Source organism: Anomalospiza imberbis, chromosome 17 (assembly GCF_031753505.1).
Source record: "Anomalospiza imberbis isolate Cuckoo-Finch-1a 21T00152 chromosome 17, ASM3175350v1, whole genome shotgun sequence".
Classification (NCBI taxonomy): domain Eukaryota; kingdom Metazoa; phylum Chordata; class Aves; order Passeriformes; family Viduidae; genus Anomalospiza; species Anomalospiza imberbis.
The window spans coordinates 8,587,188-8,607,878 of NC_089697.1; the positions used below are offsets into that span (position 1 = coordinate 8,587,188).

General features: G+C 47.5%; 1 protein-coding gene across 15 annotated transcripts in view; it reads left to right on the plus strand.

The window, feature by feature from the left end:
- Positions 1–20,691, plus strand: part of KCNQ2 (potassium voltage-gated channel subfamily Q member 2) — a 63,866-nt gene that overhangs the window by 12,943 nt on the left and 30,232 nt on the right. For 9 of the 15 annotated variants that reach the window (XR_011004779.1, XM_068207887.1, XM_068207899.1 and 6 more), the window contains exons 2-9: positions 9,605–9,695; positions 10,569–10,695; positions 11,819–11,994; positions 12,873–12,998; positions 15,149–15,259; positions 16,141–16,236; positions 16,925–17,019; positions 20,356–20,385. Coding sequence is in view for 14 of the 15 variants with exons in the window: in XM_068207887.1 (XP_068063988.1) it covers positions 9,605–9,695; positions 10,569–10,695; positions 11,819–11,994; positions 12,873–12,998; positions 15,149–15,259; positions 16,141–16,236; positions 16,925–17,019; positions 20,356–20,385 (852 nt within the window). In the remaining variant the exon portion in view is untranslated. The other 6 variants (XM_068207900.1, XM_068207889.1, XM_068207896.1 and 3 more) reach the window with 2 other exon arrangements.

Here is a 20,691-nt window from a genome sequence, read left to right on the forward strand (position 1 = left end):
CCTATTCTCCTCTTTGCTTTAAATCATTTTTAGATGTTTTCCACCTTTCACCACACAATCATCTGCCTCCTGCAGCTTGCTATTTATTGTTGTGTTTACTGGCACAGGGAAACAAGGAGAGGGAACAAACCTGTCATTTACTGTGTGGGGGAACATGGGGGAGCTGCTTTCTGTGAGCTCGTGGCTTTCCCAGGCTGGCTGGTGTGTGCCAGCCCCATGGAGCGCATGTGGCAGCCTCCTTTGAGGGGCAAAAATGGGGAAAGAGGTTCTTGTCCTCACTGCTGCCCATCACTGAGGCAAACTTGATGAAAATCAGCCAACAGGTGCAAATTTTAGGTAGAGAAAGGGAGGCAGCCAGAGAGGGCAATCGTGTGAGGCTCATCCATTGTCAGGAGATCACAGAGGTTTGGTCACCACCTGCTTGGTGCTGTCTGAGCCTGATTCCCATCTGCCCATGTCTGGGTGGTTCATAGCAATGAGCAGCAGTGAGGAACAGGCGTGGGGTTTGGGAACTGGCTGGGTAATGTAGCCTGAACTGAAGTGAAGAATTTGTGCTGGCCTGTGAACTGCTGCATTGCGGGGACAGCTGGGGGGGACATGCATCATTCCTCCCTTCTTCCACTGATGGAGGTTTTGGGGGTGTTTTGGGTGAGGTAATGTCACCTTTTTTGCAGTATCCAGGTGAGCACAAAAGCCCTGACCTGAACGTGCTGGCTCTCAACCCCAGCCCTGCTTGCAGCTGCCCAGTTCAAACAAGGCTCCCTCATTAACTGAGGTTGCCTTGATTTCCTGTGGCAGGGCCATGGCTTCCCTCCACTTTCTGCAGGGTTCAGCTCTCTGGGCAGCCTCTCCCTCTGCAAAAGGCTCTCGATGTGTGAGCTGTGCTCTCCTGCTCCCATCCACACCTGGCTATCCACCTGCAGAATCTGGGTTATGCCAGGGAAGAAGTGAGAGGTGACAGAAGTGATTAATTGTCCTTTAGTGCTGGGTTTGATGTATCTGGTGCAAAGAGAGGCTGTGCCCTGGCAGACCTGGCACTGTCTGTGCCGGTGTCATGAGCTGCTCTGAGCCAAGGAGGTGCCCATGTGGGTGGTGGCAGGATGATGTCCCCAACGCTCCTGGGGAGCACAAATCTGCCTACTGCTGAGGGAAACTTTGCTGATGGAGAGGAAAAGGTGGAAAAGGACTTTTGAATTCAGAGTTGCAGTTTCGGGAGACTCAAAATAGTTCTGTTAGTGGTGAAGTTAAGCAGGGATTGACTGGCAGCTGGTGTGATGTTCTCCTCTCCCTGCGGCGTAACTGGGCTGGTTCAGCAATTTCTTAGGGCTAAAGAGCCCTGTCTTCTAAATGCTGAGCTCTCCAAAGATCCAAGTCTGTTTTGTGTCCCTTCACCCTGGGCAGCTCTTCTGGGCTGCCTGTCTGCATGGCCCAGATGCTGCTCCTGGAAAAAATGTTCCCATGCTGACAGGAGCAGCTTCACAGGCATGGAAACATCAGGGCCGTGTTCTGCCACCTCCGCTGTGGAGGGCCATGATATCCTACCAACGTGGAGAAGGGATGCAGAGCTCCAAAACTACCACAGGCCCTTTATTTCTGTTTGTTGGACCTAGTCCTGCATTCTCTTTGCCAAATTCAGGTGTGTCTCAGGCATCGCAGGGTTTGGACTCAGCTGAGCTGGAGCCTCTCCTGTGGCAGTGCAGCCCCCTTGGCTTTCAGGGGATTATTCCTGATTTGTGCTGGAGTGGGTGAGAGGGAACATCAATCCCAATTATTGGGGCATTCCTGTTATTCCTCAGGTTACATTTTTTTTTTTTTACCCAGTTTGGGGGTCATGGTCTTTTGTGGACTGAAATCAAAAGGCTGTAAACCAATTATTTTGCACATTGGCTGTGAGCTCCTGCTCACCTGGAACAGGAGAGGTAAAATTAAACAGATATTGAAATTACCAGCTCTTAGATTTTATATGGGCAGTTTGCAAATATTTCCTTATTTTCCCCAAGACTCTCTTAATTAAACAAACAAATGAACAAACAAAATTAGCAAGGCTTTGGTAATCCTTGCATTTTACACTTTGGTGTTATCCATTAGCCTCTGGTTCTCAGAAACCACATCCTTGTCTTCTAATTTTCAAGGAATGAAGCTGGGGATGGGCCTTGGGAAGTGGCTGGGCCATCTGAATGTCTTCAAAATTGCCAGTTCTCCTTCACTCTTAGCTGGGAGGGAGCCCAAGAGCAACAGTTCTGGGGTCCTGCTTTTACAGCAGCACAAGCCAAGGGCCTCACCCATGGGGAAACGGAGGTTTTTAAAGGCAGCACAAAGATTTTGAGCTATTTAGTTGCCTTCTCCGGGTCTGGACAGTTCAGGTGGCTCCCTAAGGATGCTGAAGCAAGGATTTTTGGTTTTGAGGTGCTGAAATTCGTGGTGCTGTAGAACTAGTGCAAAGTCAGAGATGGGGAAGGGAACCTGCAGGATCTCAGGGGGATGGAGCTCGTCCTTTGTGGGCAGGAAAACCTCGGTGTCCAGCTGAATCGCTGCTTCTGGGACAGACCTTTGAAAAACTGGCTACTATTCCTGTCTGCTGCAGGAACCAGCTCGATTGGAGACAGTCTTCATATCTGCAATTAGACCAGAGCCTATTTTTGTATATCACATTCCCTGGAGGAATGTTTAGATGAGATGCAGCATTCCATTTTATAGGGACAGCTTTCTTTTAACCCAGTTCTAGAGCTCACCTCAGATCGAGTGACTTGCCCAGGTCAATCAGAGGAGTTTGACCTCAGCAAGAGGAATTTTAATTCCTGCATGCTCCAACCATGCAGCATTTCCTTGGCTTCTGAAATTTATTTTTCTTGAGGTGTTGCAGAAAAGCAAGGCTTAAGAAACAGAAATAACTTGATCTTCAAATAGGGATAAAGGCTGGATCAGGAAGGGTTGTATTCCTGTGCTCACTAGCAATGATTTCTCCAGGGTGGGGAGGAAGCAGAGGCTCTTTTGGGGGAATACCCTGTGGGATGAAAGAGAGACAGTGCTCAGATTTCAATCTGAATAATGTGGGTATTGCATGAGACAGCAACTTTCCCTCACATTAAATCAATGAACATGATCTGAATAAATGCCTGCACAGACATTTTAAGAATTACTTAAATGTCCAATATTTTATACTCTTAATTTACCTCCCAATGTACTGTAATTGCACCGTGGGCTTTAGGATTCTCTCCCGTGAACCATTTTTGCAGCTGCATGAATATATTTCTCCCCACCAAATTTTTTGAAAGAAAGCCTCAGCCCAGCAGAGCTGGATCCCAGCAGGAACAGACTCTTCTGGCAGGTGCACAGGCTTGATTAATACTTTGGGTTTTCCTCCAGACATCTGGCTCCTCTGAGGCTGCGTGTGCAGGGTGAGGAGAATACGCAGACAAGCATTTCCAAGTGATTCATTCTGGGTGAGGACAAAGCAGAACATTGGAGCTAGAACTTTGCATGCAGTCATTATTATTAATAAGGCTTTTATTCAGCCTGAGTTAAATGATTAGAGCCAGCCTGTAAAAAACCCAAGCAATTCCTTACATTTAACTCCTTTTCCCACTGTAATTCAGATCTTTATCTCCATTCTCTGGCATTTCCAGACAGCTTTTGTTCTTTGAGGCTTCAATCCAGAAAAGCTCTTAAGCTCACTCTTGCTCCTAAGTGTGAGGATACACAATCCTTTGCTGGACTAGGGACAAATTATTTCATGGAAACCCAATTTCAGCTCAAATTCCTGCAGTCCATGGGTTTGGATCAGGACTCTGGCACTCCTGTTACAAGCAAGGGCAAAGGGCTGGAGGAGCTTTTGGAGTGGCAACTGATTTCAGAAGTGGTGGATGTTGAAGGAAAAATTTCCTAAATCCTGCTTTTATTTCTGAGAAACGTGCTTCCTAAATAGAAGGGAGGCAGGGCAAAAGGTTTTCTTCTGACTTGGTTGTGCCACTTTGCCATGCTCTTACAGGGGGATTCCACAGATGTGTAGATGTGGCACTTGCGGACATGGCTTAGTGGTGGCCTTGGCAGTGCTAGGGAAGGGTTTGACTCAAAGATCCTGGAGGGTTTTTTCAACCTGATTCATTCTATGATTTTCCTTCCCATCCCAGGGCCAGCCCTTTAACATGGATCTCTGGGAGCTGTTTCTCTGTAGCCTGGTGAAGTCTCACATCCCAGCAAACCATCTAAAGCCTCACTGTGCACACCACAGCCTTCCCTGAACGCTGCTTTGGTCCTCTGGAGATGCTCCAGTGCTCCTTTTAGACCACCTGCTCCAGTGGAAGGTGTCAGCCCCAAGGCAGAGGCTTGGAATTAGGTGATCTTTAAGGTCCTGTTCAACCCAAACCATTCCACAGTTCACGCCACAGTCCTCAGTGCTCTTTATGGCTTTGTACAAGCAAGGGTGCTCTTACCAAGGCTGCTCAGGCATCACCTGAGTGCACTGAGAATGCACAGGAGGTGTAAATGTGGTCCCAGACAGGCCTTGGATAATGATTTATTGAAAAGTTTATAAACCATGACAATCCCTGCTTTGGGGCCAGCCACTGTGTTCATCACAAACAACATTTCCTACCCACATGGATGCTTAAGGATCCTCCAGGCTCATCCAAGGAGCAAAATCTCAGGAGAGAGGATGGGGGTGGGCATGGCCAAACCTGAGGGGATTTTGAGAGGCCATCAGGAGTTATTTTTGGGAAGGAGATCATTTATTAAGGCACGGCACCAACAGGCAGGAGTCTCCACCTCTATTTCCAGCTCTTCTAGTGACAGAATTTGCCTTGGGAGATGATTTTGGCTGAGACCAAGTGATGTGGGAACCCGGAGTGAGGTATTTAGGCTTCTATTCAGCCTTGGAAGTGAGCAGCCAGGTTGCAAGTCACAGTAGGATTGCTTACATGAATAAAGATGATGGATGCTCCTGGCTAAGGGTAGGTGCCGTACGACAAAGTTTTTATCCCTGGAAAAGTCATGGCTTTCTCAGCATTTTGCTTCTGACTCAATGGAGGTTTAAATTGAGCTGCAAATACTCCCATTCTGATTTTGAGGCTCTCTGAGCACTAAAAGGCATTTGCCAATCTCTGTTCCTCTTTGCTGTGGATGCTCTTTCACCTTCACTTATTGTCATTTCTGTATTTTCCTGGCCTTTGATTTACATCAAAGTTTTAGGTACTTGAACTGCAGGGTTTTACAGAGCCCACAGCAAATGGATTTACTGGGATTGCAGCTGGATTGCACATAAGCACGTCAGTTTTATTTTAGCACAATTATCAATGCCTTGTTAACATCCCCAAAGTAATTTTCAAGTGTTTTAAATGTTTTAAGTTGCTTTTCATTGTGCAGCTCGTGAACGCCTGTTGTGAAATACTCCTTCCTTCCCAGCTTTGCCCCTTCTAATTAAACAAATCATTAACGGCCTTTCCCAATTCCAGGGAAAGCCATCAAAGTGGCCAACAAGCACAGTGGCTTATTACAAGCTTCTGTCACCTCCCTGTGTTGTATCCATCCAGTTGCTAATTAGTCGTGCTCCATCAGAGGAACCCCAACATTTCTGAGTGTCAGTGAATACTCATATTTGACTATGAGTATTTCAGGAATAAATTCAGAGGCCTTTTAAAATTCTTATGTAAATGGGCATGTAGATTCCAAGGGGGTTTCTTTTGGAAGGCAAATCAGATGATTAACCTGAGAAGCTTTATGATGATTCCATCATGTGCTTTCACTGAGGAAGGAAAAAAAAAGAAAAGAGAAGTACAATTTTTCGTGTTTCATGCATTTTAAATATTTTTATTTCCAACGGGGAGTTCAGTCATTCCTTTTTCTGTTGCTAACCTGAAGCACAGTGGATATGAAATCTGGATATGCAGATTTTGTGCTGGGATTTAAAAATTGTAATAAGAAGCTTGCATGGGTGTTTTAAGTCAACATAACCTTTGGATGTAAAGTCAGACTTTGGAGGTCTTTGGATTTACTGGTATTAGCAGCAGTCAGATTTGCACAGCTGAGTCTTGGCTGAGCTTAAAGATCTCAGCAACATGTGTGAGGGATGTCAGAGCAGCAGAAGGTGCTGGGGGCCTGCAGGAATGAGAGGTGAGTGAGAAAATGCAATGGGGTGTCCTTCTCCAACAGGCTGGAGACAGATTTCTTCTTCCTGTCACTCTGGAGAGGAGACAGTGGTCGCAAACCACCCAGAATCCTGCCTGGAGTTTTGGGGATGCTGGGTGCTGACTCCAGACATGCATCGGGCAGGACCTGTCTGCTCAGGAGGAGGATATTGTCTTCTCCAATGTTCCAAGCAGAATTGGCATCTTTAATGTAAAAATCATTAGATGGGACCTAATTAATGTTCCTTATTGCAAACTAACATTTCCCAGAGTCAGGCTGCAGACGTAATTTACTTTCATTAGATATGTAACTTTAAAAATTAGATTAATCCCAACTGCTACACTATTTATTGGCTTGTTTCCCTTTCCTTAGCTATCCATTATGGTCTGAAGCCCTTTCCTGATCTGTCTGGGTAGATTAGGTGGAATTAAAGCAGAGTCCAGCTTTCTGTTCCCCACTGCCCTCCCTCTGTGACAGCTCAGAGGATACATGCCCTGATGTGCACATACCTCTCAGCTTCCCTCTTCCACTCCTCTGTCCAAAGGGCATCTGCAGATCCCTCAAAGCCTCCCAGGAGCCAGACAGACCTGAACCCCCTAAATGCAGTTTCCTTGCAGAAAGGTGCCATTCTCCGAGTCTCCTTTTCCAACCCCGCAGAGGTTGGTGGGCCACACGGTCAGGCAGAGGAGCTGCATCACCGTGGAGCTATTTTGGGATGTGTGTGCAGCTCATCCTGTGCTGATCCAGAGCCTGCATCCCTTGCTGGCAGGACTGCTCCTTACTTGCAGGCTGGGACAGGGAGATCCCTTACCTGCTGGGACTGAGCCAGGGCAGGTTTTTGTCCCTGTGGGGTTTGGCCATGGATCTCCCATGCTCTGCTGGAGAAGCTGGTGCATTCCCTGCTGCCTCCTGTGCTCAGCAGAGCTGTAATTAATGCTGGCCCTGCCAGCCTGATCTGCATCAGGTCTCCCTGGCAATGGAAGCCCTGGGGAGCCCAGAGTGGAAATTGCAGCAGCTCTGAGCTGGCCCTGGGGAGCTGAGGAGCACGGGGAGGCTGGGGATGAGGCTGCAGGGATGGGCTGGAAGGGGGAGAAGCAGCACCCAGGTGTCCAACTGCTCCAGTAGCACCTGGAGCTGCCCCAGCTTTCTCCATAACCACGGCGTGCACAATCCATCCTCGGGATTGGAAGTGATAAAGCAATTTCTATTCCTTTTTTCCCCCCCTGTTCCATCAGTATTTACCTAGTGACAACTTAACATACAGGAATCCTCTCCTTTTTGTGGTGTGTGTCCCTGCCAGGACTCATGAATTGATACTGGCTTGATTCTGGATCCATCCAAGGCAAGAAAACACAGTGTGCAAGCCTGCCCTGATATTGGCATTTTGCTTTCAGCCCTTCCCCAGGCACTTTACAGTGATGTTTGATCACAAAAATAAATACAGCTCACATTCTACTTCTTTAATCAGAAAATGTAGAATTCTCTTTTCCCTTGATCCCTTTCCATTATAGTTTTTTTGTTTGGTTGGTTGGTTTTTTTCCTCTTTTTTCTCTCATTGATTATTCATTTGTTTCTCACTTCAGCATAGAAATTTGCAGCAAAATCTGGGCCATTCCAGGAGTGCAGCAACCTAGTTGCAGCTCCTTCCCTCCTGGAGTGTGGGATTCTGCTCTCCCTGTCACGGTGTGGGCAGCAGTGGGGCCCTTCTCCAGCTCCCAGGACATGGCCCCAGCAGTCTGGAGGATGTTGGGATGGATGGATGGAGCCCATCTGACTGCAGGGCAGGTTGTGGTGGGATTGTTTACGACAAGGGTTTTAAAAGACCAGCTTGGGGAGAAAAGATATTGAAGTGGGACCTAGACAAGACGTTGAGTGACATCGTGAGTGGGATTGCAAGTGAGGTTTTCTTACTCTCCTGAGGCTGTTTCAAGTGTCTGCATACCAAATCTGGTGTGAGAAGGAGAAATTTGCAGTGAGAAATCAGACAATTATCTGCTTGATGCTGGATTCATCTTGTGGCTGATAAAGCTCAGCCTTGGCTGAGATGGCTCTGAAGGTCCCTTACTTCCAGCAGTCCCTACCTCACCACCACGTTTCAGCCTGTGGTTTGAATAAATACTGCAAATCTCGCTATTTTTACTCATTACTGTGACATAAATGGTCACTGCAAAGCCACAAGCATGACCTGGTGGTGTGAAACTCCTTTTCTTTATTCACCAAAAAGCAACAGCCCCCACCAGCAGAACCAAACCTTATAAATATTCACAATGCAGGTTGTAGGAATGTGAGACAAAGTCAGACAGATGAATTATTTAATGCTCTTAAAGAATGCAGCTTTTAGTTTCTCCTTGCACTGGCCTACTTTATTGTATTAGTAAATCGATCCTGAGTAAATTAATTTCCCTGCTTTTGTTGGAGCAAGCAGCGGGCAGGGGTGGCAGTCTCCATCCTTGAGCAGATGCCAGGACACCTCAGCAGCTGCAGATTCAGGCACTGAGTGTCAGAAGGGAGCCGAGCTCCTGTCACTCATTGTGTGCCCTTTGATTTGCAGCAGAACATCCAGCACTGGGCAGCCTTGATGGGGGCAGGCAGTGAGTGACAGGCTGGGGTGGCACTGCCCAGGCTGCTCTTGGGAGGCTGCCCGTGGATGGAGATGTCAGTGCTGGGGTTTGAGCATCTCCCTGATTTTGTGGTAAATTAGACACTGAGAGGGCTGATATCAGGGTTGTATCCCCACAGCTTATGGCAGGATGAGGCTTCTTTTGTCCTGAAGAGCTGGGACAGAGACCAGCCCAGCTCCCTCCCCAGTGCCAACAGCACCAAAATCATATTCCCTTGGGCTGGATCAAACCCCTCTTCTGTCCCATGTCTGGCCACAGAAGAGCAGACTAACAGCCACCCACCTTCCAGTGATGCTCCAGCAAACCCGAAAAATCTCCAGTCTTTCCAGGCAGTGGGGAATTAATGTGGAGTACCTGCCTTAGAAAGCAACATTAAATCCACCCAAAAATGTCCTACTCTGGCAAGAACTGCAGCACCACTTGTGTGTGAGTTTTTGTGGATGTAAATGCATAAGTAGAGCCCATGCTCTCAGGCCATGCTCCTGCTCCTCAGCCAGTCTGCTCCCCTCTTATTCCAGTTAAAAATGTCCCTGCTCATTTGGGTGCTTTTGGATGCTGAAAGAGCTGACACTTCCTTGGAGAAAAAAATGTCAGAAGTGATCAGAGCAGCCAACTGGAAGGGGAACTGGATTGGCACTGGCCAAACTGGGAATAGTCCAGTGGGTCCATCCACACATAACTCTTCCAGTCAGCAAAACTGGGCACTTCTTACCCTTTTCACATGGTGGTGTAGCAGCTGTGCAGTAAATACTCAGAGAGAAATATATCCAAAATTGCTCTCTTGAGTTCGTTGGATGAGTATGAAAATTTTGTGCCATTAAGACTGACCTTTTCTCTCTCTCCCTTTTTGTGTTCCTTAGTTTTCTACTAGTGTTCTCCTGCCTGGTGCTGTCTGTCTTTTCCACCATTGATGAGTACCAGAACAGCTCAGAAGGGGCCCTTTACATCCTGGTAAGTGGGGCCTGACAGTGAGGTATTAAAACAAGGTCAAAACCACAAAAAACCCTGAGACAAGGGGTGTTTGAGGCAAGAATTTAAACTGTCCTTTGTGAGAAGAGGACCACTCGGGCCTGTGGGTCAGAAATGGTAAAAAAATTTTTAAAAATCCGGGGTTGCTGGATTCACCTGTCTCTTCTCCTTTTGTTTGTTTTATTCTTCCCCATTCCTGCCCTACATCAAATCAAAAGGTGCTTCAGACTAATTAGGGCTTCACTGGGTTTGACACATGAGAAAGGTGAGACAAGATCTCAGAGGGGAGGGAGCATGCACAGGATATTCAGGTGGAGATGGAAAGAGATGGAAAGAGATGGAAAGAGATGGAAAGAGATGGAAAGATGCCTCACGTGGCATCAAGGGATGGAGGATCTACACCATGCTTGCACCAGATCTCTGAGCACATACAGGCAACCAGCCAGTTGTCTAAGGAAAAAGCTGGCATCCTCTACGATTATTCCTGTTCAGTGATTCCCATCTCTGCTCTTCCCTCTGCATTAACTGAGTTGAGTCCTGGAGACTGGTGGTAGGGAGACAACGAGGTGTTCATCAGTCCTGTGATGGGGGAACAAGCACAATATGAGGAGGTGTAAAACTCCAGTCCATGACTACAACGTGCCGCACCTCTCACCACGCTGGGGAGGAGGAGGGAAGACACAGAAGCAGAGATCTGATGATCTCTCAAGCCTGGGCTCTCTGTCGAGTGCTGCAGACTGCTCAGTGATGTATTTTCTGAGGTGCATTTTTCTGATGTCATGGGTTTGTCCTGGATTCCAGAGCATGCTTTCCACCATCCTTTTTTCCTCACTAATGGCACTGTCCTCCTCGCAGGAAATCGTCACCATCGTGGTGTTTGGGGTGGAATACTTTGTGCGGATCTGGGCCGCCGGCTGCTGCTGCCGATACCGGGGCTGGAGGGGACGGTTGAAATTTGCCCGCAAGCCTTTCTGTGTCATTGGTAAGAGCTGAGTCCCTGCATGAGACCTCCCAATCCAGGATGGCCATTCCGAGCACTGGCTTGCATGGTGCTACAGTGTCTTGCATGTGTTTTGGGGGTTAAACTTCAGCTGCTTCATGGTCACCTTGAGAAAGGGAGAAAACCCCAAAGGCAGAAGTCCTAAACCATGGCCATGCTTTGTTATTCATCACAGGGCTCTCCCTATTTTCTGCTGACCTGAGAGCCATCCCAGTGCCCTGCATACCTCAAGCGTTACTGACAGATGTCCACAGTCATAGAAACAGGGTTTAGCCAGGGGAAGCTGAGCACTGGAACTGGAATCCTGTAATCCTGCGTCCAACCTCCACACCAAATTGTTCCCAAGTCTTTGAGACTCCATGTCTCACTTTGCCTTCCCTGGTGCTGATGAGCTGCCTCACAAGGGAGTTGTGAGACTTAATTAATTATTGTTTGTAAAGCACTCAGCAAGTCTCCTGTGAGAGGGGCCATCTGGGCACAGCAGTGATATTTTCTGGGATTAGAAATGGACAGAGTGGCCGTGCCCTTCGCTAGGGAGCTTTGGGAGCTGGCAATGGTCATATGCAGGATTTTAGTTTATTCCACAGAAAAACACTCCTATAAAATTTGTGTAGCAAATCAGAGAAGAGGGAAGTTTATGGGATCTTTGATATGTATTGAGCAAGACTTTTTTTCTTGGCCAATTTCTTGGACTTTCTTTGTCCTTAAGCACTTTAGGATTACTATGGAGGATGTATGGATTTTCATTCCCAGTGTAGATGGGGGAATTCCCTGCTCTGTGTAACGAGCAGCTATGGCTGATAAAAGAAAGGGCCTTTGGCAAGGATTTTATCCAATGTTAACACTGAATCAGATCAAAATCCATTTGCAGCATTTGACCCATTTTCTATGGGAATGATGGCCATGGAGAAGGAAACCAGGATGTTCCCACAAGGTGTGCAGTATCTGCTTTCCACCAGTTTCAGATTAGTGCTATGTCCTTCCAGCAGGGGATACAAGTGTAAGGGACCCCCATCACACACAGCCCAAGGCAGTGGCAACACCATTCCCTTTGGTGGTGATCTGGCAGTGCTTCCTCACCCTTCCCTGCCCTGTGTTCCCTCAGACATCATGGTGCTGATCGCATCCATCGCCGTGCTGGCGGCAGGGTCCCAAGGGAACGTCTTTGCCACCTCGGCACTCAGGAGTTTGAGGTTCCTGCAGATCCTGCGCATGATCCGCATGGACCGGCGCGGCGGCACCTGGAAGCTTCTGGGCTCTGTGGTCTACGCACACAGCAAGGTGAGCAAGGCCCAGGCAAGGGCGTGGAGCTGCTCTTTGTGTTCTCCCCACCACAGACACTGCTTTGGTTCAGCTCTCCATCCCAAAGTTCTTCCAGGCCTGGGGAGATAGGAAGGACACCATAGGTAATACAGGAAAGCAACACAGTCAGAGACACAAGGTCTGATGGAGTGCTCTACCAGTCAAGAAGGGAAGGGAGAGAGAAATTCCAGTCATGGAACCAATCCCTGGTGTAAAGGGATCAGTTTGGGAAGAGGTCGCTGTTAATTTTTTGCTTCCTGATGCTGTATTTATGATTTTAACATTTCTTTTTCACTTACTTCCTTCACTTTCTTTTCCCCAGAGAAGCTTAGCCAGCTTCTCCAGCACTGCATAAAAATCACAGGAAATTTGTGTGTCTCCTTTGTCCACCCTTGCACTAACCTAATCCAAAAATAATCACTCCTCTGAATTCCGAATTAAAACTTCCCTGCGACTGGGAGATAGTCCATCGAGACCCCAACTTCACAGCTCCTCCTTTAGTGGATTGGACTGAAGAATCTCCAGAGATCTGGGGGTTCCTACTTCAGTTTCAACTCCATTTCACTGTGTGAATTGAGGATTTATCAGAGTTTTTAAAGTCTTAGTTCCAGTTCGTGAAATAATTGAGCTCTTAACACTCTTCTCCATTTGCTGTGTGTGTTTGGATGATTTGGTCTTCAGGCCTGCCAGAGCCACGGTCCCATCACAGAAAGTGCCATCACTGATCTCCTGCCAAAGCCCCAAAACCCAAACAAGTGCAGGGAAAGTTCAGATCCAGCAGCAAGCAAGAAACTCAGCATTTGGAGATGAGCACCAGGACTGCAATTATTCTCTTCTTTCTTTTAATGATCTCACAGGAGCTGATTACTGCCTGGTATATTGGCTTCCTGTGCCTCATCCTGGCCTCTTTCCTGGTGTACTTGGCCGAGAAGGGAGAAAATGAGCACTTTGATACATACGCAGATGCACTCTGGTGGGGTCTGGTAAGTAATTTCCATAGAGCAGCTGCTGGTTATTAAAATAAAATGTCCATTAACCCTCCATCTTCTATCACTTACGTGAGGTATCGACTTAGAGAGTGCTTAGTTAACATTTTTATTAAATGGCCTCAGGCTGTTCCATTTAGCTCTTTTCCTTACATAAACCTCATAGAAATTGTTAGGGGATCATATTTCCGAATTGGCTGGAGCTGCAGGGAACCAAGAACTAGTGTGCTCCCAGTTGTGGGATTGACAGAGTCATGACAGAGGCAGGTCACAGAGAGATCCTGCACCACTGGGTGCTTTGATCATTGTTTTGACAAGTATTGCTGCCCTTTAATTATTTAAATTGCACTTGGGGAAGGCGCTGTCGAATACGCTGGAATAAATTTCTTAGAATTAATAGGGCCTAAGTAGCAGGAAGGGTCCGGTGGGATGAGCACTCCCCGTCACATTTCTGCTGAAAGGGCAGTACTTGTGGTTTGCTGTGCGTGTGTGTGTGCATGTGAGTTATTGGATTACCCCATTAACAAAGAGAGAATTAATGACATTTTAATCTTCTTGCGTTGTTGTTCTTCTGCTCCATCACTAGTTTGGCCTTGATTACAAAGCATGTAAAGAAAATCCCTGATCTGATCAAATCCCAATAACAGGCTTGAGGAGGAACCAGCTGATCAAGCAGCTCCTCCATTCCAACAAAGGGAAAGAGGCAGTAAATTGCTTTTCAAGCCCCTTAGTTAGGACAGAAAAATAAAAACAAAGCAAAATTTGACGTAACAAGAAAATAAACAATGAGAGGAAAGTGACAGCCCAGATTAGAGCTCAGTCTGGGGAGAACCATGGGCAGATTTATCCCTTCTGCTTCTGAGACTGTTCTGCTGCTGAGGAGTTCAGAAAAAAAATTGAGCTTCTTTAAAATAAACAGCTTTTGTCAGAGTCCAGCTCATGGATCCAATATGGGAAGATGTTGAGAGATGGGACAAACCAAATTTCAGGTTCAGAAGCTCATCCCTTGGTTGATCTTAGTGTATCCAACACTTGTTGTTGTCTATAGAAATTACAAAAATATTGTAAACCAGCTTTGCAGTGATTATGGAGAGAGCCTTGCTCCAACTCTGCGTTTCAGTAAGGATTAGCCACATTGATGCATTTTTTAACCACTTGGTCAAAATAGCATCTAATTGATAAGGCTTTAATGGGCCCAATTAAAAGGCGCTTTGGGATCCTACTTCCATTTGTGTAAAAGTGATTTTTTATCCTAAATGGAATGCATGTTTCTAATGCCACATCAGCATGGTGTCAGCTCCCATCCCTGGGGCCAGCGCTGTCCATGGAGGCTGTGTGACCGGGACAGCCTTTGGGATCAGAAGTCTCAAAGATGTTTCTAATCAGACCATCCCTCTCTGCCTTGTCCTACTAGTCCCAGGCTTTCCAAATCCTCTTGGAAGCCTTGGGGGAATAGCCAGCATTTCCCACTAGTGATGTCTATGGACTGAAGTGGGAAAAAGTGTCTTCTCCTACAGTTTGGAATTCAGGGGACTCTGTCTCCAACAAATTTCTCAAAATGCAGACAGCAGCTTGCCAGCTCTCTCCTGGTGCATTGCAATAACACAAAACCCATCCCTAAATGAGGCGGTGTGCAGGAGCCGTAATTCATCCTCTCAGCCTAACAGGCTGCTGTTAAATAGGGGAGTGGAGAGCAGCTGATGGGCACTGCTGGGAAGGTTGGCAATAAACAGCAGCAGATCTTTGTGCATGCAAAGAGCTTTCCTGAGCTGCCGAGAGGGAGTTTGGGGGAGAGGAGCCGGTTCGCTTCCCCTGCTGAAGGCACAACCCCTCCTGGGGGAGGTTCCGAGCTGCCGCCAGCCTCTGCACCAGATGGCAGCTCTCTCTGTGACAGCAAAAGGCACCAAAACGCTCCAAATTGGTGTGAAGCAGAGCGTGAGCAGGGCGGGTGTCAGGGTGTCTCGGCATCCCATGGAGCTGCCCATCCCTGCCCCAGGTCTCTGAGCTGCACTGTGCCTCCCACAGCTCGGAGCACGCGGTGACCTGGCTCCTCCGTGTGCCACTCAGCTGTTGTGGGAGTTTTGGCTGTGTTGTTTCAGTTTTAAGGCTGTCTGACCAAGGGCTGGGCACTGATCTCCTCCCTGCAGATCACTCTCACCACCATTGGCTACGGGGACAAGTATCCACAGACCTGGAATGGGCGGCTGCTGGCGGCAACCTTCACACTCATCGGCGTCTCCTTCTTCGCCCTTCCTGCTGTAAGTGGGTGCTGAGCTCACCTGAGCCTTGTCCCCAGCCCCTGGAGCTGGTGGCACTCTAACAGCTACAATGTGACGCACTCAGAGACCTCCTGACTGTAATGCTCTGTGGCTTTTGAGTCAGAAAATGAGAGAGAAAAATGGAAAGCCTGTTTGAATATCCACAACTTGGGAATTGTGTGCATGAGCAAATGGGATGTGAACTCTAGATTTGGCTCTGCACAAATATTTATGGAAGCAATAAAAAACATTTTTTTTCCCCAGAAGACTGTTCCTTGGGGTAATTAATGGCTTTAAGATGAAAAAGGGTAGATTTAGATTGGCTATTAGGAAGAAATACTTTCCTGTGAGAGTGGTGAGACACTGGCACAGGTTGCCCAGAGAGGCTGTGGCTGCCCCATCGAGGCCAGGCTGCATGGGGCTTGGAGCAGCCTAATCTAGTGGAAGGTGTCCTGTCCATGCAGAGGGTTGGAATGAGGTGAGCTTTAAGGTCCCTTCCAACCCAAACCAGTCTGTTATTCTGTGATTACACATTTCAGCAAATTCCCCCTGCCCCTTTGGCACTGCATTTCAAGGTAGTGCAGGATCAGGATTCCTATGGGGGTAATCTGCTGAATGCCAGCACGCTGGGGTTCTTTTGTATTTTCTCAGTTGGCTGGAGGTAGTTTGGGAAAATTTGCAATTCCAGTGAGTGCCAGCAAAGTCTGCTGCCCCTTGGAGAGTGTACGCCATGGCTACCAGGAGGGACGCTCTTTCCTTCCTCTATGTTTGAATCAAAAAATGAGCCAGGAAAAGACCTTTGGAGGGAAAGCTAGCCACAACTTTTAAGTGGAAGCTTAACTAAACCCCCGCTAGTGGCAAATTGTTGTTCTCTTCCCCAGGGCATCTTGGGTTCTGGATTTGCTCTGAAGGTCCAAGAGCAGCATCGACAAAAACACTTTGAGAAGAGGCGAAACCCAGCAGCGGGCCTGATCCAGGTGAGGGTCACATCCAAGGAGCCTTGTGGTGACATCATCCTGGTTTTAGGGGGCTTCATAGACTTTTAGAAGTTGGGGAGGAGACAAATGGGGCAGTGTGTGTAAGGTGTGAGACAGCAGCTGGTGATTGGTTTTCTCTGGGAATAAATGCCAGGAAATCAGCTATGGGAAAACAGCATATGTAGTAGGGAATCTAGAGAGAGAAGGGATGGAATTCAGCAAGCAGCCAGCTCAGCAAGACAAATGCATTAGGACAGTCTGTTTTCACCCTTTTTTCTCCCCAAAGAGAATATTTATCCTGATATAAAGGTACAGTTGGGAGCATTTTCTTCACAAGAACAGATGTCTGTGCATAAGGCTTGCCTTGTTGTATGTCTTGGAAAATTGAAATTAGTCATTTTACATTCCCTTGCTCCTCTCTCTCCACATTTTTCACTTCTTAAAGGGAAACAACACCCATCCTGACCTCAGCCTGGCAGTGAATGCCTGGGACCTGCAGCATTTTTAACTGGGCTCACATGGCCAGGAGTATCATGGCACCACCCCAAGTTTGTCACTTACCAAATCAAGGTGAAGGCAGAATGCTGGATCTATCCCATAGGAATTGGTGTTGGTTGAGGTTTATAAACCCAGGGGTGGTTCTGGCCATGCCTGGGTGCACAGTCCCACTGGGTTTTCTCCTGCACAGGCGGCTTGGAGATTTTATGCCACCAACCTGTCCCGGACAGACCTGCACTCCACCTGGCAGTACTACGAACGCACCGTCACCGTCCCCATGTACAGGTACCTCCTCCTCCAGCTTCCTCCTCCACTGCTTTCCTCGTGATGCCACTGTCTCCATAGTTATTTTTGTTATCTGAATATATAATTTTGCTTTTTTTTTTTTTTTTTTTTTTTGTTGAAAAGTTGATTTTGAGCTCCTAAGGTATGGTATATGCTTTTGCTTTTGGAGTTTTAATTTTTAATTTGTATTTTTTCATTGTTTTTCTTTTTGACTTAATTTTAATTTCCCTGTTGCTTTGTGTTTTTTTTTTTTTTTTTTTTCTTCCCATGTCTTTGTGTGTGTACATGCTCTTCTTTTCACCTTTATTTCTCCACGCCTGCTGGTAGTTGCATTGTGTTGTGACAGTTGCCGTGCCCAGGTGTGAAGACCTCCCTCCAAGCTGCCCTGGATCATAGGTAAACACCACCCTCTCCCTACCTGCAGCTCCTTGTGCCCTTTCAGGCTCTCCTTGCTGGTCCAACTGGTCTCTAATGGTCCTTCTGCCTTTCAGCATACTTCTCTCCCACCCTTGACCAGCCTGGCCCTCTCCCAGGTGCATTTTCCCTGGGTCCTCCTTTCCTTTCTTTTCCTTTTTTTTTATCTCTAAGAGGAGGAAAACTAACTCAGGATTCAGGGAGCGTTTTCCCATTTCTTGTATCTCATTTACCCATCCCACGGTGTTGACACAAGCAGGGAATGATGTTGGAACCATGATGGATGAGGCTGCTGAGCACCCGAGTGTTTTAGCAGTACCCACCTGCCTTGCTCTACCTGCAGTAAAACCAGGCAGGTTTTAAAGGTGAAACTACACAGGTTAGAGCAGTGCTGTGGAAATTCACAGCCTCCTGGGATTTGGAGCTTCATGGAGCTGGGGACAGAGTCCCCCGGCCATGCCTCCCAGCCCTCCAGGACATGGGGAAGCACCGTGTCCTTCATGTCCCCTTTGGGCCTGGTGGCTTCCTCAGAAGCTAAAATGCACAATGTTCTCTTCATTTTCACCCCACACCTCCCCGTATCCTGGGCAGGGCCATGTGCCCCTTCCTGGTGTATTTTTAGAGGGTATCCATGACTCTCTGGGTCTACAGAATGGTTGGACATGTTTGTTAGATGTTCCTGTAGCTCTGTGGGGTTTTGTTGGGTGTGATGGGGCTCCCTGTGCCCCATCTCCCCTCTCCCATGCAGGGATGTGGCCCAGCACTGGGCAGTGCCACTGGAGTAATAATCCCTTCCTGATTTCCCATATTACTGGTGCCTTCTAGCCCTCAGGCAGACAGCCTGGATGTATTTCCTGGGGTAAGCTTTAGCCTGTATTTCAAATACACCAGCCAGCCTCTTAACCCATCATAAAAACCTGTTGGAAGTCCCATTGTTGTGGTCAGTAGGTTCTCACTGGATTCATTTCCAGTGTGTGTCTGATTGGTTGCTTTTTCCCTAGAAATTTATGAACCAATTTGAAGATTTTGTCTAAAAAACCCAAAACAACAACAACAACCACCCAACAGAACAGAACAAAGCTGTTTTCCAATAGCATTAAACCCACCCATTGAAACTCTCCCTCCCAGTACCTGACCTTCTGGCTGTACCTTTGCAGCACTGCCTGGGATCAGCTACTGGAGAGGATGAGGACAGAGCTTGGCTCAAAATCCACTGCAAAATGCAGGCACTCAGGGCTTGTTTTCAGTGGACTTTGCCAGATTTTACTGCTCTTTAAATACTGAACTTACCATGCAGCCAGACATGCAGTGACACCCTTTTGATTACCTGTTACACAACCCCCTTGTTAAAACCTGTATTTCCACGGAGCTAATATGCAGGAAGAAATCTGAGATAAAGATCTCCAGAAAAGGCTAAATAGAAACTCTGGGGAGGAGAAAGAGGAAAAAAAATGTAGTTTGGAGAGCCTGCTTATCTTGAGTAAAAAGCCAGGACAGATTTGTAGCAGGGTTGTAGCAGTTTTGCTGGCTGCTGCTGTGAGTGCTGCTCAGCCCCACACAGCCGTGTCACCCTGGGCTTCCTTAGAAATGGAATTCTCTGGACTCTCAGCCTCTCCCTTAAATCCCAGCTCAGATCAAGTGAACATCACCTGGGCGAGTGAGCCGTGGGTGCACCAATGGATTCAGCCCTCAATGAAATTAATTTTTTTACCAAAAAACAGTGAACCCCTTCTGACTATATTTTGAATACTGTCAAATAAATTAAATGGATTTTTTTTTTTTAAGGGTGTAACTGTACGTTCTGGCTGCAGCTTGCATCACTCACACTGACCATCTCTCCTTGCCTCCCCACTTCTCCAAGCCAGCTGGCAGGCACTGGCAGCCCTGTGCTGCTGCTGCCATAGCAGCACATCAAGCCCAGCAGCCCCTTAAGGCTGTGGCTGCTGACATGTGGCTGCAATGCACAGTGTGGTTTGGAAGTGGGCTAGAGGAGCACAAAATCCCCTCTCTGGTGCCTGGGGATGATCTGCAGTCACCACTACCTTGGCATCCCTTCTGCTCAACACTGAGCTGCTCATTCCTCATAGCAGGAGCCTGTGCCTTCAGCTCATCTCTCTTCCCAAGGCATCTCTGGAAAGGCTTGGCTGCTTGATATGAGAAAATAGTTACAAGTGCTTTGGAGGAGCTCACATGGCTCCAGAGCATCACTCCAATCACTGCAGTAGAGCTACTCTGATTTATTTGAGGGAAAATATGGTGGCCTCTGAGAGAATCCCAGATTTCATCTTTAAATCCAAAATGTGGCAGGACCAAATTCTGAAATATGCACAAGGCTTCTGTGTGTGCAGGTGTGGTTTGGGTTGTGATGCACGAGTTGGCTTGGTGCACCCAGACATCATAAATAACCTGTTCTGCATCAGCCACTGGATTTATTGGGAAAAATCTGCTCTTATTGTCACTCATGAGAGCAGGGCCTTGATCTGAACTGCTATCATATATTGGCCTTCACTCAAAAAAGCAAACCCATGGGCACATCCTGCCCATTCAGCAGCCCAGCCCAGGGTGTCCCTGGCTGGTGGGGTCAGGGGCTGTGGATGTCCCATGGAAGGTCTCTGGGAGGCCCCCACACTTTCCCTGCTCCGTGGTGCCCATTTGCTCTCGGAGCAAGGTGCCAGCTGCCTGTCCCCAAGGGTGACACGGGCATGCCATGGCTCCTGAGCCAGCCACAGCAGGAGCCAGCTCAGTCCATGCTCCTATGCTCACCTGTGAGCCTAGTCACAGCATCTGCTCCTGGGGACACACTTCGTTCATATGCTAATTTTCTTTATTCTGTTTCTTTCCCCCTCTCCTCCACCCCAACTTCCCCCCCTGTTTTTCTTTCTCTTACCCCTTTGGTTTTCTTTGGTGAAAACACTTGAAAAGCACGCAAACGCAAACGTATGGTGCCTCCAGGTATGAAGTGCATGTGACTCTGAAAGTGTGTGTCATGTCACTCCTTGTTCTTCATTTGGGACTGTAACATGCAAAGCCTTGAATTAAAAAAAAAAAAAACAAAACAACAAAACAAACAAACAAATAAAAGACAGAAACCTTTGATGATGAGTTTTTTCCAAGGAATGAGTGAAAGCCCAAAGCAGACGCGCTCTCCTGCTGCTACAGACTTACCCCCTGCACTTCCATGTACATTTTAGCTATTGGTACACACAAATGTTGGGAAACTGCCAAAATGATGTTGTCAGGAAAGAGAATGGGAGCGTG